Source organism: Nerophis lumbriciformis, linkage group LG36 (genome assembly GCF_033978685.3).
Source record: "Nerophis lumbriciformis linkage group LG36, RoL_Nlum_v2.1, whole genome shotgun sequence".
Lineage (NCBI taxonomy): Eukaryota > Metazoa > Chordata > Actinopteri > Syngnathiformes > Syngnathidae > Nerophis > Nerophis lumbriciformis.
In genome coordinates, this window is record NC_084583.2 from 721,930 (window position 1) to 738,761 (window position 16,832).

Here is a 16,832-nt window from a genome sequence, read left to right on the forward strand (position 1 = left end):
CGCGCCCGGGAATCATTTTTGGTGATTTAACCCCCAATTCCAACCCTTGATACTGAGTGCCAAGCAGGGAGGTAATGGGTCCCATTTTTATAGTCTTTGGTATGACTCGGCCGGGGTTTGAACCCACAACCTACCGATCTCAGGGCGGACACTCTAACCACTAGGCCACTGAGTAGGTAAGGAAGTTCCCATACCGGGAGTCGAACCCGGGCCGCCTGGGTGAAAACCAGGAATCCTAACCGCTAGACCATAACCGAGACTATCACCTTTTCTTTTTGAATGTTACAATTTAAATGGTGCCGTTTTGGGAGAAGGAGAAGAAGTACCAATTAAATTCAGTTGGAAATTTCAATAGGAGATGTTGATTTGAGATATAAGTGTTTTGAGTTAAGAGCTCCGACACAGAACCAGTGAGCTGGTAAGCTTATAAGTTGGGGTAGTACTTCAAATGGGTGTTATTTTATGGTGAGGGTTCTAATAAGAAGCTAGTAAACGTTTTTTGTTGTGCTCTATGAAAATATACTAATAATCCTACTTTGCAGAAATGTGTTGATTGCGGTCATGTCCGCTACCAATTAACCGCGTTCATGACTGTTTTATTATTTGAACGTTTTTCAATGTTTTTTCTTAATACTTCCATGACAAGTGTGAATATTAAAAAATAATATGCACAGGTGGTGCCTTGTTGAAATGTTGCTTACAAGAATTGCCTGTCCTGCTAATAAAATAATTATGAGGATGACAGTTTGAAAGCTGTCAACTAGCGCCACCCAAGGTCCCATTATATATTTCACTTTGTACTTATGAGTAATCAGTGCTTAAATCTAACTAGTACATCAAAAGTGTTTACGGTACCTTTTATCCGCCAGGTCCGTTTTGTTTCCAACTAGCATGATAATGACGTCGCTTCCTCGCTCCGTTCGCACGTCATCGATCCACTTTGAGGTTTGTTGGAAGGAGTTTAGATCTGTGGATGAAAGAAAACGCCAACAATCATCGACTCGCTCACGAGCTTCCGTATGTGTTTAGAAGCTAGTTAAAATGTCATCAAGGTCAGAGCGACTTCTATGACGTCTTCGTAAGCGAGAGTACAGCGGGGTGGGAAATAAAGATAGTTTTTTCTACAAAACCCAAAAGCAGTGAAGTTGGCACGTTGTGTAAATGGTAAATAAAAACAGAATACAATGATTTGCAAATCCTTTTCAACTTATATTCAATTGAATAGACTGCAAAGACAAGATATTTAATGTTCACACTGAGAAACTTTTTTTTTTTTTTGCAAATAATCATTAACTTAGAATTTAATGGCAGCAACACAATGCAAAAAAGTTGTCACAGGGGCAACTTGTGGTATTTTAGGCTTCATATTGCATCACACATTTTCAATGGGAGACAGGTCTGGACTACAGGCAGGCCAGTCTAGTACCCGCACTCTTTTACTATGAAGCCACGCTGTTGTAACACGTGGCTTGGCATTGTCTTGCTGAAATAAGCAGGGGCGTCCATGATAACGTTGCTTGGATGGCAACATATGTTGCTCCAAAACCTGTATGTACCTTTAAGCATTAATGGTGCCTTCACAGATGTGTAAGTTACCCATGCCTTGGGCACTAATACACCCCCATACCATCACAGATGCTGGCTTTTACACTTTGCGCCTATAACAGTCCGGATGGTTCTTTTACTCTTTGTTGCGGAGGACACGACGTTCACAGTTTCCAAAAACAATTTGAAATGTGAACTCGTCAGACCACAGAACACTTTTCCACTTTGCATCAGTCTATCTTAGATGAGCTCGGACCCATCGAAGCCGGCGGCGTTTCTGGGTGTTGTTGATAAATGGCTTTCGCTTTGCATAGTAGAGTTTTAACTTGCACTTACAGATGTAGCGACCAACTGTAGTTACTGACAGTGGTTTTCTTAAGTGTTACTGAGCCCATTTGTGATATCCTTTACACCCTGATGTCGGTTTTTGATGCAGTACCGCCTGAGGGATCGAAGGTCACGGGCATTCAATGTTACGTGCAGTGATTTCTCCAGATTCTCTGAACCTTTTGATGATATTACGGACCGTAGATGGTCCCAAAATTCCTTGCAATAGCTGGTTGAGAAATGTTGTTCTTAAAACTGTTGGACAATTTGCTCACGCATTTGTTGACAAAGTGGTGACCCTCGCCCCATCCTTGTTTGTGAATGACTGAGCATTTCATGGAAGCTGCTTTTATACCCAATCATGGCACCCACCTGTTCCCAATTAGTCTGTTCACCTGTGGGATGTTCCAAATAAGTGTTGGATGAGCATTCCTCAACTTTCTCAGTCTTTTTTGCCACTTGTGCCAGCTTTTTTGAAACATGTTGCAGACATCAAATTACAAATGAGCTAACATTTGCAAAAAATAACGTTTTCCAGTTCGGACATTAAATATCTGGTCTTTGCAGTCTATTCAATTGAATATAAGTTGAAAAGGATTTGCAAATCATTGTATTCTGTTTTTATTTACCATTTATACAACGTGACAACTTCACAGCTTTTGGGGTTTATAATTGTGAGCAACAACATGCTTACCCGCCTCAACATCAAGTACACCGGCACGCCCAAGTGAGATCCAATATGAGAAAATGCCTTTATTGACAGATATATTTATTATTAAATTAATACAGTGTTACTGCGGCAGAATACATCTTTTTCATTGGATCGCAATAATGTACCTAATGTTGTGGCCTGTCAGGAAAGAGAATGTTAGCCAACAACCCAGACTCACTGGTGATGTCATACACAACCACAGCAATGGTAGAGTCGCGGATGTAGCTGGGGATTAGGCTACGAAAGCGCTCCTGTCCAGCAGTGTCCCAAAGCTGGAGTCGGACCTGCGGGGTTGGAACGGGGAGAGGAAGGAGATAAAAAAAAGAGGGGAAGAGCAGAATGAAAAAAAAAAGTGGAGATAGGAATAGAACCTGCGACAAGCCAAGGGGTAATGCAGATGTTTTTGTTTGAATGCAGGAATGGGGAAAAATAATTCAGGTGATAAAGTGGAGGTGAGCAAGAGAAGAAATAAGGGGGGGCCTGCTGAATCACCATTTAGTCATATCCTGTTCAGAGGATTTCTGCAAGATGTCAGTGATTCATTGCATCCGCTTCTTATAAACAACCTATTAATAAAGAGCATGTAAGACAAAGGTGTCAAACTCTAGGCCCGGGGGCCAGATCTGGCCTGCCACATTATTTTGAATGGCCTGTGAAAGCCTGGAAATAATATGCATGCTTTGCATTCATTGTGTGCGTGAAAAGCCGTAGATATTATGTGATTGGGCCGGCACGCAAAGGCAGTGCCTTTAAGGTTTATTGGCGCTCTGTACTTCTCACTACGTCCGTGTACCACTCCATACAGCGGCGTTTTAAAAAGTCATACATTTTACTTTTTTAAAACCAATACCAATAATTTCCGATATTACATTTTAAAACATTTATCGGCCGATAATATCGGCAGTCCAATATTATCGGACATCTCTGGTAAAAACATACGTAAATCTAATTTCTCCTCTGGGATCAACAAAGTACTATCTAATGTAATCTAAATATCTACCTAGCCTTATGATTTCAAAGCAAGTTATCCATCAAATTGTACACTGTAAACATGAACCTTTTTTTTTTTTTAAAGACAGCTCGGTCTTCAGAATCCTACCGTAAGAAAAAAAAACAAAAAAACAAACTGGCAGCTCAATCACCAGAATTTTACAGTAAAATAGAGTGTGACCATTTTACTGTACATTTTTTGGTGAAATTCTGCCATTTTTTGGACCGCAAAATCTACAGATTTTTTCTAGGTAAAATATACATGTACTAATCAAATGCATAGGTATTGGTGTGACAATATCATGGGGCTAATCCGTATGTTTCTTTTATTAATGTTACAAGTGGCAGCCAAATCTGCAACGTGGCCCTCAATAAAAAACAGTTTGACACCCCTGACGTAAGACGTGTGGACACCCCCTGGGCAGTGATGGATGCAGACATGCAGGCGTCCAGTGGGGTCTCCACACTAGTAAATGCTCATTTTGAATGCCCTTGCACATAGTAGTGTACAAGCAAAGGACGGGAGGGAGGCCGTGATACCTACTGGCTATGTCATAAACCACCACTGCAGCGGCAGAGTCTCGGATGTAGCTCGGGATGAGGCTGCGGAAACGCTCCTGTCCCGCCGTGTCCCAGAGCTGCAGCCGAATCTTTTGGCCGGCCGTGAGTCACGGACACACACACACGCGCGTGTGTGTGATGGGGGGGCGGGGAGGTAAACAGGTGGGATTGCATGACCCAGACAGGGAATGGGATGGAATAACAAAAGAAATGAACTGAAAATATGATCATGTGTGACAAAATGAATAATTATACTATAGCAGGCCTGGGCAATTATTTTGACTCGGGGGGCCAAATTTAGAGAAAAAAATGTGTCCAGGGGCCGATATATCTATTTTTAGGAACACTAATACAAAACCTGCTTCACGGTGGGAGAGGGGTTAGTGCATCTGCCTCACAATACGAAGGTCCTGAGTAGTCTTGGGTTCAATCCCGGGCTCGGGATCTTTCTGTGTGGAGTTTGCATGTTCTCCCTGTGACTGCGTGGGTTCCCTCCGGGTACTCCGGCTTCCTCCCACTTCCAAAGACATGCACCTGGGGATAAGTTGATTGGCAACACTAAATTGGCCCTAGTGTGTGGATGTGAGTGTGAATGTTGTCTGTCTATCTGTGTTGGCCCTGCGATGAGGTGGCGACTTGTCCAGGGTGTAGCCCGATTGTAGCTGAGATAGGCTCCAGCGCCCCCCGCGACCCCAAAGGGAATAAGCGGTAGAAAATGGATGGATGGATGGATGGATAATACAAAACCTCACAATGTTTGATTGAATGCTAAAAACGTTATGACAGACCACCTTAAAGGGGAACATTATCACCAGACCTATGTAAGCGTCAATATATACCTTGATGTTGCAGAAAAAAGACCATATATTTTTTCAATCGATTTCCGAACTCTAAATGGGTGAATTTTGGCGAATTAAACGCCTTTCTAATATTCGCTTTCGGAGCGATGACGTCACAACGGGAAGCAATCCGCCATTTTCTCAAACACCGAGTCAAATCAGCTCTGTTATTTTCCGTTTTTTCGACTGTTTTCCGTACCTTGGAGACATCATGCCTCGTCGGTGTGTTGTCGGAGGGTGCAACAACACGAACAGGGACAAATTCAAGTTGCACCAGTGGCCCAAAGATGCGAAAGTGGCAAGAAATTGGACGTTTGTTCCGCACACTTTACCGACAAAAGCTATGCTACGACAGAGATGGCAAGAATGTGTGGATATCCTGCGACACTCAAAGCAGATGCAGCATTTCCAACGATAAAGTCAAAGAAATCTGCCGCCAGACCCCATTGAATCTGCCGGAGTGTGTGAGCAATTCAGGGACAAAGGACCTCGGTAGCACGGCAAACAATGGCGGCAGTTTGTTCCCGCAGACGAGCGAGCTAATCCCCCTGGATGTCTTGGCTCACACCGTCAAGAGAAGGATATCAACCCTAGCTTCCCTGGCCTGCTGACATGAGGGTATGTCTACAGAATATATTAATTGATGAAAATTGGGCTGTCTGCACTCTCAAAGTGAATGTTGTTGCCAAATGTATTTCATATGCTGTAAACCTAGTTCATAGTTGTTAGTTTCCTTTAATGCCAAACAAACACATACCAATCGTTGGTTAGAAAGCGATCGCCGAATTCGTCCTCGCTTTCTCCCGTGTCGCTGGCTGTCGTGTCGTTTTCGTCGGTTTCGCTTGCATACGGTTCAAACCGATATGGCGCAATAGCTTCAGTTTCTTCTTCAATTTCGTTTTCGCTACCTGCCTCCACACTACAACCATCCGTTTCAATACATGCATAATCTGTTCAATCGCTTAAGCCGCTGAAATCCGAGTCTGAATCCGAGCTAATGTCGCTATAGCTTGCTGTTCTTTCCGCCATGTTTGTTTGTGTTGGCTTCACTATGTGACGTCACAGGAAAATGGACGGGTGTTTATAACGATGGTTAAAATCAGGCACTTTGAAGCTTTTTTTAGGGATATTGCGTGATGGGTAACATTTTGAAAAAAACTTCGAAAAATATAATAAGCCACTGGGAACTGATTTTTAATGGTTTTAACCATTCTGAAATTGTGATAATGTTCCCCTTTAAACAGAATGGAATTTTAAAATGTTTTTACTGAATGAGACACCCAGAATGTACATGAAAATAAAGAATGTGTGATTAAGAATATTAACTATGAACGATAAAACACTGAATATTGACAACATATGAACGTCACACCCCCTCTCCAGCCACATATTTTACAATCGGGCGAAATGCAACAAACAGCTAATATGAAGGGTAAAAAAAACCCCACCTACAATCTGATATATCACTAAGCTTTAGAACTTTGTTGTAAAAATCTCCTTCCGTTTCTGTCCCTGACACCCGCATTTCAGGCTCTGGAAACACTATGTGGAAATGCTCCCCACCCACACTGCTTGGTGCCTCGTCTGACCGGCTGCGACTTGGATTACCATAGTAACTAATTAGATTACCATAGTAACTAGTATATCATGCAAAAGCACAGATTCCAGCCATTGAAATACTTTGTATATTTCAAGACTTACGGTCATTTGCAAACATCACTGTACATCATAATGGCAGCTACACTTTCCATCTTAAAGATCTAAAAAAAATTATTTGGGGAATGTCTGGCGGGCCAGATTGAAAAGCTTTACGGGCCGCATGTGGTCCCCGGACCTTAATTTGCCCAGGTCTGTACTATAGGGTGGTGTGAATGTGAAAAGATGATGGCTGCTACATAATGCATGCTTTAAGCATTCTAATAAGGTTTCTTCCATATTCACAAAAGGAGGCTTACCGTGCGATCTTCTAGGTACATGGTTTTTGACAAGAAGTCGATACCAATTGTTGCCTGCAAAACACCAAGACTGCGTTAAAAACATAATTGCAACTATTATAAGCATCACAGTGGGTGTTATTTACATAAAAGCTGTTTACATAAATCTAAAAGCTTAATTCATCATTGTTGCAGATGCAATAAGCAGCCCTTTGCGACTGCAATTCAGCTCCATGGATACAAGACAGCAGACTTGTTGTCTCTAAAGAGACTCACACCGCCCTTGTTAGAATCTTATCCAAAGCATTACTCTAACAAAAAAACCTTTAACATGCAGTTAAAAGCTATCTTTTTCTATGTCACCGTTCTGCATCAAAGACGCACAACACAGAAGATGATTGGCATTTTGAGGCAGTATTTACAACAGGTAAGACACTTATATGCAACAGAACACAGTAGGAGTGGGAAGAACTGTAAGGAGGAGCACCAAGGAGGAAGGAATCATATCACGCATTCGATTAGAACACAGACTGAATGAGACATTGCACCTTATTAACAAACACACAACAGCATTATGTGACCGTCGCAATGAAGTAGAGTCAGGAGACAAAGGAGAAATGACAGAAGAAGATTACTTTCAAATGGGTACTAAAGGAGAAAACTAAATGACAGAAGGAGGTTACTTTCAAATGGGTACTAAACAGCAACACAGAACATTTTTTGTGAAGTTTCTAGAAGAGGCGAGTTTATGGAATAGAATTTAGTATGGGAGGGAATATATGTATGTATGTGGGAGGGAGAAAGGAAGTAACTCTGGTTCACACTCCAATACAGTAGGTGGCGGTAATGCACCTTTAACAATGAATGCCCCGCCATTAACAAAAATAAGTGCATAATTGTGTGAACAAGGACTTTATGGCAATATCCCATTTGATTGGGTTTAGTAAATCTGGGATCTATGGCTCTGATACGCTAAGCTCTCTGTGTGAAAAGGGTTAAACAATTGACCCGGGAAATAAGCACATTTAAAGGGGAACTACATTTTCGGGAATTTTGTCTATTGTTCACAATCAAGAACACACGTCTTTCTTTTTAGGATTCTATAAATAAATAAATAAACGCTTGCAAAATACGGCTAATGGGAGACACCATTGTAGCCTTCAAAGCACTCTAACTTCAAAATTCTCCATCAACGGTGTATGTACACTGCAAGAATTGTAACATAGTAACTGACACATTCATAACAATATGTACAACACACACACTACAAGTGTGTGTATATATATATATATATATATATATATATACACACACACACTACAAGTGTGTGTATATATATATATATATATGTAGAAAGAGAGAGAGAGACAGAGAGAAAGAGAGAAAGAGAAAGAGAAAGAGAAAGAGAAAGAGAAAGAGAGAGAGAGAGAGAGAGAACGTAAATGAAGTATTGTTGCCGGTTGTTGGATACATTTTTGAGTGATTTAGAGCCAGCATTACTTGCTCCCATTAGCACCATTGCTAGCCACCTAGAACAAGCCGAATATTACAAACTACGAAAAAAAACTGAACAAAAAAATTTGTTTTTGTCACTCATAAGGATCGTGACCGACAGGCAAAAAAAAAAAAAGTGCAGTTCCCCTTTAAAATTTGAATGTAAAATCCCCAAAATGTAAACCGTTTTCTGCTAAATCATCATCTTCCTTGGTTGCCAGGTCAGTATAACAGTTAACCAACAGAAATCCTAACTAATCAGGGAGTATACAGTGGTACCCTGTTTTTTGTTCCAAAAGGGCCATTGAAGGCCGAATCTTACAAAACCGTAGCAATTTTCCTCCATAAAAAAAAAATTGAAATCAAATCAATCCATTCCGGACGCTCTTTCTTGAAGTTAATGTTGTTTTTCCCCTTCTTTATCAAAATGCTGGCAGTCACAACTTTCTTTAGCCCTATTATGGCTTATTTTGCAGTTGTATTCAGCTTTACAAAGCAAAGAGTCACCAACGTGTGGGGTTCTTTGTTTGGGCGCTCAGTTCCACGCAATGATACGCGGGCAAACTAACTAGGTTCTTACACGCAGTTTTTGGGCCGTACAAGAAGATATATACTTTTTGACAGAAATGTACTTTGAAAAAAGTATGAAACATTTTAATACCTCATGTATACATTTGTACAGTACATAATAATAGCAGGACAGGAATTTGAGAATGAGTGAAGATGGTATTTTGGATGCATTTTGTGTTTGATATACTTAAAAAGGGCTCTTTAATGCAAACTTTTCTTCCCCATGGAAATTTGCTGTTGTGTATTTGGGATCTGCATGAGTCCCAAAAAATTTGAAATCAAACTGTGGAGGTATTGCAGAGATATTTATACAACAATGTTGTAGGGTTGTCCCGATACCAATATTTTGGTAAATGTATTTCGATACTTTTTTAAATTTAGGGGACCACAAAAAATGGTAATATTGGTTTTATTTTAACAAAAGAGTAAATTTAACATATGTTTATTATTGCAATTTTGCCCTTGAATAAAATAGTGAACATACTAGACAACTTGTCTTTTAGTAGTAAGTAAACAAACAAAGGCTCCTAATTAGTCTGCTGACGTATGCAGTAACATATTGTGTCATTTATCTACCTATTATTGTCTACATTATAAAGGTGGTAGAAAATGAATTATTAATCTATTTGTTCATTTACTGTTAATATATGCTTTTTTTCTGTTTCAACATGTTCTATCTCCACTTCTGTTAAAATGTAATAATCACTTATTCTTCTGTTGTTTGATACTTTACATTAGTTTTGGATGATACCACACATTTAGGTATCGATCCAATACCAAGTACCGTATTTTCCGCACTATAAGGCGCACCTAAAAACCACACATTTTCTCAAAAGCTGACAGTGCGCCTTATAATCCGGTGCGCCTTACATATGGGTTAATATTAATATTAATTTTCATAAAGTTTAGGTCTCGCAACTACGGTAAACAGCCGCCATCTTTTTTCCCCGTAGAAGAAGCGCGCGGTGCATGCTGGGATATGTGACGTTTCATTTCCATTTGTGTGTTTATGTAAAGACCCCAAAATGGCTCCTATTAAGTGTGTTGTCTGTCTAATTATAAATAATGCAGACGAGGCGTGTTAACTGAGTTCTCAACGTTTACTCACAGCGTGCTCATAACCACATTCTAACTGCCAGCATACAACAACGCTTCTCAGGGCTACCGCGCATGCTCGTCACTATCGTTGCATGCTGGGTAGTGTAGTTGTTATATTTGCTAGCTCATAACATCACATTAAGAGACACGCTTACGCGCTTAATTCAATACTCGCCGTCATTCCGGGTGGATTGACAAAAGACCTCCAGCCGCTAGATATTGGTGTCAACAGGGCATTCGAAGCTAGACTGCTAACTGCGTGGGAACAGTGGATGACGAAGAAGCGCGCGGTGCATGCTGGGATATGTGACGTTTCATTTCCATTTGTGTGTTTATGTAAAGACCCCAAAATGGCTCCTATTAAGTGTGTTGTCTGTCTAATTATAAATAATGCAGACGAGGCGTGTTAACTGAGTTCTCAACGTTTACTCACAGCGTGCTCATAACCACATTCTAACTGCCAGCACATACAACAACGCTTCTCAGGGCTACCGCGCATGCTCGTCACTATCGTTGCATGCTGGGTAGTGTAGTTGTTATATTTGCTAGCTCATAACATCACATTAAGAGACACGCTTACGCGCTTAATTCAATACTCGCCGTCATTCCGGGTGGATTGACAAAAGACCTCCAGCCGCTGGATATTGGTGTCAACAGGGCATTCAAATCACGACTGCGAACGGCGTGGGAACAATGGATGACCGAAGGCGAACACACCTTCACTAAGACAGGCAGACAGCGCCGGACGACATACGCCAACATCTGCCAGTGGATCGTAAATGCCTGGGCAGATATTTCGGTCACAACTGTGGTCCGAGCTTTCCGGAAGGCAGGATTCACAGAACTGCTGGACAACAGTGACACTGACTCCGATGACTTCGACGAGACGGAACCGGCCATTTTGGATCCCACATTTGCCCAACTTTTCAATTCGGACACCGAAGACGAAGAATTCGAAGGATTTACGAATGAAGAATAACTTCAGAAAGTGAGCGCTATGTTTATTTTGTGTGTTGTGACATTAACGTTCGAGCAACATTATGTTGCTATTGCTCTGCACTATTTTGAATTTTACTATGTTTGTGATTGCACATTTGCGTACATTTTGGGACAGAGTTGTTAGAACGCTGGTTTTTAATATATTATTAAAGTTTGACTGACCTATCTGACTGTTTTTTTGACATTCCCTTTAGCGCAGCGTAGGCGCGGCTTATAGTCCGGGGCGGCTTATAGGTGGACAAAGTTTGAAATATGCCATTCATTGAAGGTGCGGCTAATAACCCGGGGCGGCTTATAGTGCGGAAAATACGGTAGTTACAGGATCATACATTGGTCATAATTTAAGTCCTCATGTGTCCAGATTCCAGTTGGATTTGGACTACCTCCTGATGTGGCCTAAATCTGGTGCAGAAATATTTTACCGTATTTTTCGGACAATAAGTCGCAGTTTTTTTTATAGTTTGGCCGATGGAGCGACTTATACTCAGGAGCGACTTATGGTGTGAAATTAACACATTACCGTAAAATATCAAATAATATTATTTAGCTCATTCACGTAAGAGACTAGACGTATAAGACGTCATGATATTTAGCGATTAGGAGTGACAGATTGTTTGGTAAACGTATAGCATGTTCTATATGTTATAGTTATTTGAATGACTCTTACGTTAACATACCAGGCACGTTCTCAGTTGGTTATTTATGCCTCATATAACGTACACTTATTCAGCCTGTTGTTCACTATTCTTTATTTATTTTAAATTGCCTTTCAAATGTCTACTCTTGGTGTTGGGTTTTATCAAATAAATTTCCCAAAAAAATGCAACTTATACTCCAGTGCGACTTATATATTTTTTTCCTTCTTTATTACCGTATTTTCCGCACAATTAGCCGCACCTAAAAACCACAAATTTACTCAAAAGCTGACAGTGCGGCTTTTAACCCGGTGCGCTTTATATATGGATTAATATTACGATTCATTTTCATAAAGTTTTCGATCTCGCAACTTCGGTAAACAGCCGCCATCTTTTTTTCCCGGTAGAACAGGAAGCGCTTCTTCTTCTACCAAGCAACCGCCAAGGTAAGCACCCGCCCCCATAGAACAGGAAGCGCTTCTTCTTCTACTGTAAGCAACCACCCGCCCGCGTAGAAGAAGAAAAAGCGCGCGGATATACCGTACGTTTCATTTCCTTTGTGTGTTTACATCTGTAAAGACCACAAAATGGCTCCTACTAAGCGTCAGGGATCCGGTTCATGAAAAGACGCAATCTCTCCATCCGCACACGGATTACTATTTCACAGCAACTGATATTCCTGTGAACCGCACTGTGGATACAACGGGAGCACGTACGGTGAATATTCGCACCACAGGGAATGAGAAGTCATCCTTCACTGTGGTTCTAGCTTGCCATGCTAATGGCCAGAAACTTCCACCCATGGTGATATTCAAAAGGAAGACCTTGCCAAAAGAGACCTTTCCAGCCGGCGTCATCATAAAAGCTAACTCGAAGGGATGGATGAAGAAAAGATGAGCAAGTGGTTAAGGTAAGTTTAAGTTTACGCGAAGAGGCCGGGTGGCTTTTTTCACGCAGCTCTGTCCATGTTGATATACGTATGTTTGTGATTGCACATTTGCGTACATTTTGGGAGTGAACAGAGTTGTTAGAAGGCTGGTTTTTAATATATTATTAAAGTTTGACTGACCTATCTGACTGTTTTTTTGACATTCCTTTAGCGCAGTTAGATGCGGCTTACAACACCGGGCGGCTTATAGGTGGACAAAGTTTTGAAATATGCCGTTCATTGAAGGCGCGGCTTTTAACCCAGGGCGCCTTATGGTGCGGAAAATACGGTATACATTTTCGGCCGGTGCGACTTATACTCCGGAGCGACTTATACTCCGAAAAATACGGTAAGCACTTTGGAGCGTTCAGACCGGCAAAAAAAAAATCTAATCCGATTTGGTTTGCAGTGTAAATGGGGCTTATGAGCCTGATATGAGCCACTTTAATTGTTGGGTAAAAATGGCTTTCAAATCCAAACAAGGCATCCCAAAAGTGATTGTGTCCGATATTTGAGGTTCCACTGTCATGTCGTGTTGTTTTTACCTGGTAAGTGTTGTCAAAGCTGTCATACATGAACCTGGTGATGAGCGAGGTCTTCCCAACTGTAAAATACAAAACAAACATGGGAGATCTGCTTATAACAGCCAGCTTGCAGTGAACAATACAATAGATACATACCATATTTTCCAGACTATAAAGCCTCTTTTTTCCTCAAAACGCGACAGTGCGCCTTATAACCCACTGCGCCTAATGTACGGAATAATTCTGTTTTTGCTTACCGACCTCAAAGCTATTTTATTTGGTACGTGGTGAAATGATAAGTGTGACCAGTAGATAGCAGTCACACATAAGATATACATGTAGGCTGCAATATGATGGCAGTCACACACAAGAGATACATGTAGACTGCAATATGACTCAAGTAAACACCAACATTTTATATGTTCCATTGAAAATATAGAACATTACACACGGCGCTCAACAATCCATCAAAATGTTTTAGTAGGACTTTGGTAAGCTATGAAGCCGCAGGGCTTGATGGATTGTACTGTGCTTCAACATAGGAGTATTATTATGGTGTGTGTATAATAAGGTAGGACATCCTCCGGTCTTCAGGCCAGGGTCTTCTAAAGATCCCGAAAACTTGTTTTATAACCTGTGGAGACCTGGCATTCCAGGCTATAGCTCCCAGACTCTGGAACAATTTGCACCAGTCCCTTCGTGATCTTGACTGTGTTGAAACTTTTAAGAAACATTTGAAAACTTCTCTGTTTAGTAAAGCTTTTAGTCAATGCACCTTTTAACTATAATTTTTAATCCACTTTGTATCCTTTTTATGACGTTGCCCCTGTTGTTTTAAATTGAATTGTTGTTTTACTTTACCTATGTTTTGTACAGCGCTTTGTAATTTTATCTGTGAAAAGCGCTTTATAAATAAAAATGTACTTACTGACTATAATCCGGTGCGCCGTATATATGTAAAAAGATCGAAAATAGACCATTCATTGGCAGTGCGTTTTATAATCCGGTGTACCCTATGGTCTGGAAAATACGGTACATGTCACCATCAGTGAGTGCCAGCAGATGAGCATTTTAAAAAGGCTGATGTTATGTATGACAGTGTTTTTCAACCTTTTTTAAACCAAGGCACATTTTCTTCCATTGAAAAAATACGGAGGCACACCACCAGCAGAAACGTTAAATTAAACTCCACCAGGTTGTCTTTTTTTGAGTTTGTTGTTGTTTTCCTGTGTGTAGTGCTTTAGTTCCTGTCTTGCGCTGTTATTTTGGTGGCTCTTCCTGTTTTGTTGGTGTTTTCCTGTAGCAGTTTCACGCCTTCCTTTGAGTGCTATTGCCTGACCTGCTTTGTATTGGCAAACAAGACTATTTCAATTGTGCGGACGCTATCCTTCTTTGTGGGGACATTGTTGATTGTCATGTCATGTACGGACACACTGCAAGTCTTTGCTGTCGTCCAGCATTCTGTTTTTGTTTACTTTGTAGCCAGTTCAGTTTTACTTTCGTTTTGCATAGCCATCCCTATGCTTCAGTTCCTAGCGGGACTTGCTTTTTGTTCATTTTTGGTTTAAGCGTAACTTGCCTTTTTACATGCACACTGTCTCCCGCTGTGCTCTGCATATTGGGATTACGACAAACCATCCTTGACGCGTTCCGACTTCTACGAAGCCATGAACTACCTGCTGCCACCTACTGATATGGAATATTACGTGGTTACCCTGCCGAGCTCTATGCAGCACAGACACTAGACAATGGCACATTATTTGCAGATTATAATTATTGATTTGCAAATAATATTTTTTGGACCAATTAGGTGAAGATGCACAATTTCTGTTTATTCCACGGCACACCAGACAATATCTGACGGCACACTAGTGTACCGTGAGATACTGTTTGGTGTGCTGTGGGAGATTAGGTCATTTCACCTATTTAGGTTAAAAATATTTTTTGCAAACCGGTAATTATAATCCGCAAATAATGTGCCGTTGTTGAGTGTCGGTGCTCTTTAGAGCTCGGCAGAGTAACCGTTAGGGGTGTGGGAAAAAATCGATTCGAATCGCGATTTTCACGTTGTGCGATTCAGAATCGATTCTCATTTTTAATAAATCGTTTATTTATTTATTTATAATTATTTTTTTTTTTTAATTAATCAATCCAACAAAACAATACACAGCAATACCATAACAATGCAATCCAATTCCAAAACCAAACCCGACCCAGCAACACTCAGAACTGCAATAAACAGAGCAATTGAGAAGAGACACAAACACGACACAGAACAAACCAAAAGTAGTGAAACAAAAATGAATATTATCAACAACAGTATCAATATCAGTTACAATTTCAACATAGCAGTGATTTAAAATCCCTCATTTACATTATCATTAGACATTTATATATAAAAACAAACAAACAGAACAATAGTGTCACAGTGGCTTACACTTGCATCACATCTCATAAGCTTGACAACACACTGTGTCCAATATTTTCACAAAGATAAAATAAGGCATATTTTTGGTTCATTTAATAGTTAAAACAAATTATTGCAATCAATCAATCAATGTTTATTTATATAGCCCTAAATCACAAGTGTCTCAAAGGGCTGCACAAGCCACAACGACATCCTCGGTACAGAGCCCACATAAGGGCAAGGAAAAACTCACCCCACTGGATCAGTTGATAAAACATTGTCCTTTACAATTATAAAAGCTTTTTACAAAAATCTACTACTCTGCTTGCATGTCAGCAGACTGGTAGATCCTGCTGAAATCATATGTATTGAATAAATAGAGAATCGTTTAGAATCGGGAAAATATCGTTTTTGAATCGAGAATCGCGTTGAATCGAAAATAATCGATTTAGAATCAAATCGTGACCCCAAGAATCGATATTGAATCGAATCGTGGGACACCCAAAGATTCGCAGCCCTAGTAACTGTGTTATTCTCTTCCATATCAGTATGTGGCAGCCGGTAGCTAATAGCTTTATAGATTTCGGGAACATGGTTTGTCGTGATCACAATATGCAGACGACAGCGGGAGGCAGCGTGCAGGTAAAAAGGTATCTAATGCTTAAACCAAAAATAAAAAAAAGGTGAGTGCCCCTAAAAAAGGCATTGACGCATAGGGAATGCTATGCAGAACGAAACTACAACTGAACTAAGTTAAAGTCAAAGTACCAATGATTGTCACACACACACACACTAGGTGTGGCAAAATTATTCTCTGCATTTGACCCATCACCCTTGATCACCCCCTGGGAGGTGAGGGGAGCAGTCAGCAGCAGCGGTGGCCGCGCCCGGGAATAATCTTTGGTGATTTAACCACCAATTCCAACCCTTGATGCTGAGTGCTAAGCAGGGAGGTAATGGGTCCCATTTTTATAGTCTTTGGTATGACTCAGCCAGGGTTGGAACTCACAACCTACCGATCTCAGGGCTGATACTCTAACCACAAGGCCACTGAGTAGATTTGGCTACAATGTAAAGAAAAACAGAATACTGGATGACAGCAAAGACTTACAGCGTGTGGAGCAGAGACTGTGTCCACAAAGTACATCCGTACATGACATGACAATCAACAATGTCCCCACAAAGAAGGATAGCAACAGCTTAAATAGTCTTTATTGCTAAAACAAAGCAGGTGCGGGGAACAGCGCTCTAAGGAAAACACGAAAATAC

The 16,832-nt window shown here is 40.7% G+C and overlaps 1 protein-coding gene and 1 non-coding gene across 8 annotated transcripts in view; both read right to left on the bottom strand.

Annotated features, from left to right (window-relative positions):
* Nucleotides 1-16,832, bottom strand: part of rab41 (RAB41, member RAS oncogene family) — a 36,654-nt gene that overhangs the window by 18,238 nt on the left and 1,584 nt on the right. For 4 of the 7 annotated variants that reach the window (XR_009811696.2, XR_009811698.2, XM_061930606.2 and 1 more), the window contains exons 2-5: nucleotides 13,178-13,236; nucleotides 6,930-6,983; nucleotides 2,763-2,868; nucleotides 856-967 (exon numbers count right to left, since the gene is read on the bottom strand). Coding sequence is in view for 4 of the 7 variants with exons in the window: in XM_061930606.2 (XP_061786590.1) it covers nucleotides 856-967; nucleotides 2,763-2,868; nucleotides 6,930-6,983; nucleotides 13,178-13,236 (331 nt within the window). In the remaining 3 variants the exon portion in view is untranslated. Of the gene's footprint in view, nucleotides 1-855; nucleotides 968-2,762; nucleotides 2,869-4,118; nucleotides 4,225-6,929; nucleotides 6,984-13,177; nucleotides 13,237-16,832 lie in introns of all 7 variants that reach the window. The other 3 variants (XR_009811697.2, XM_061930609.2, XM_061930608.2) reach the window with 1 other exon arrangement.
* trnae-uuc (transfer RNA glutamic acid (anticodon UUC)) lies at nucleotides 186-259 on the bottom strand. Its single transcript has one exon. It is a non-coding gene; the product is annotated as a tRNA-Glu (tRNA).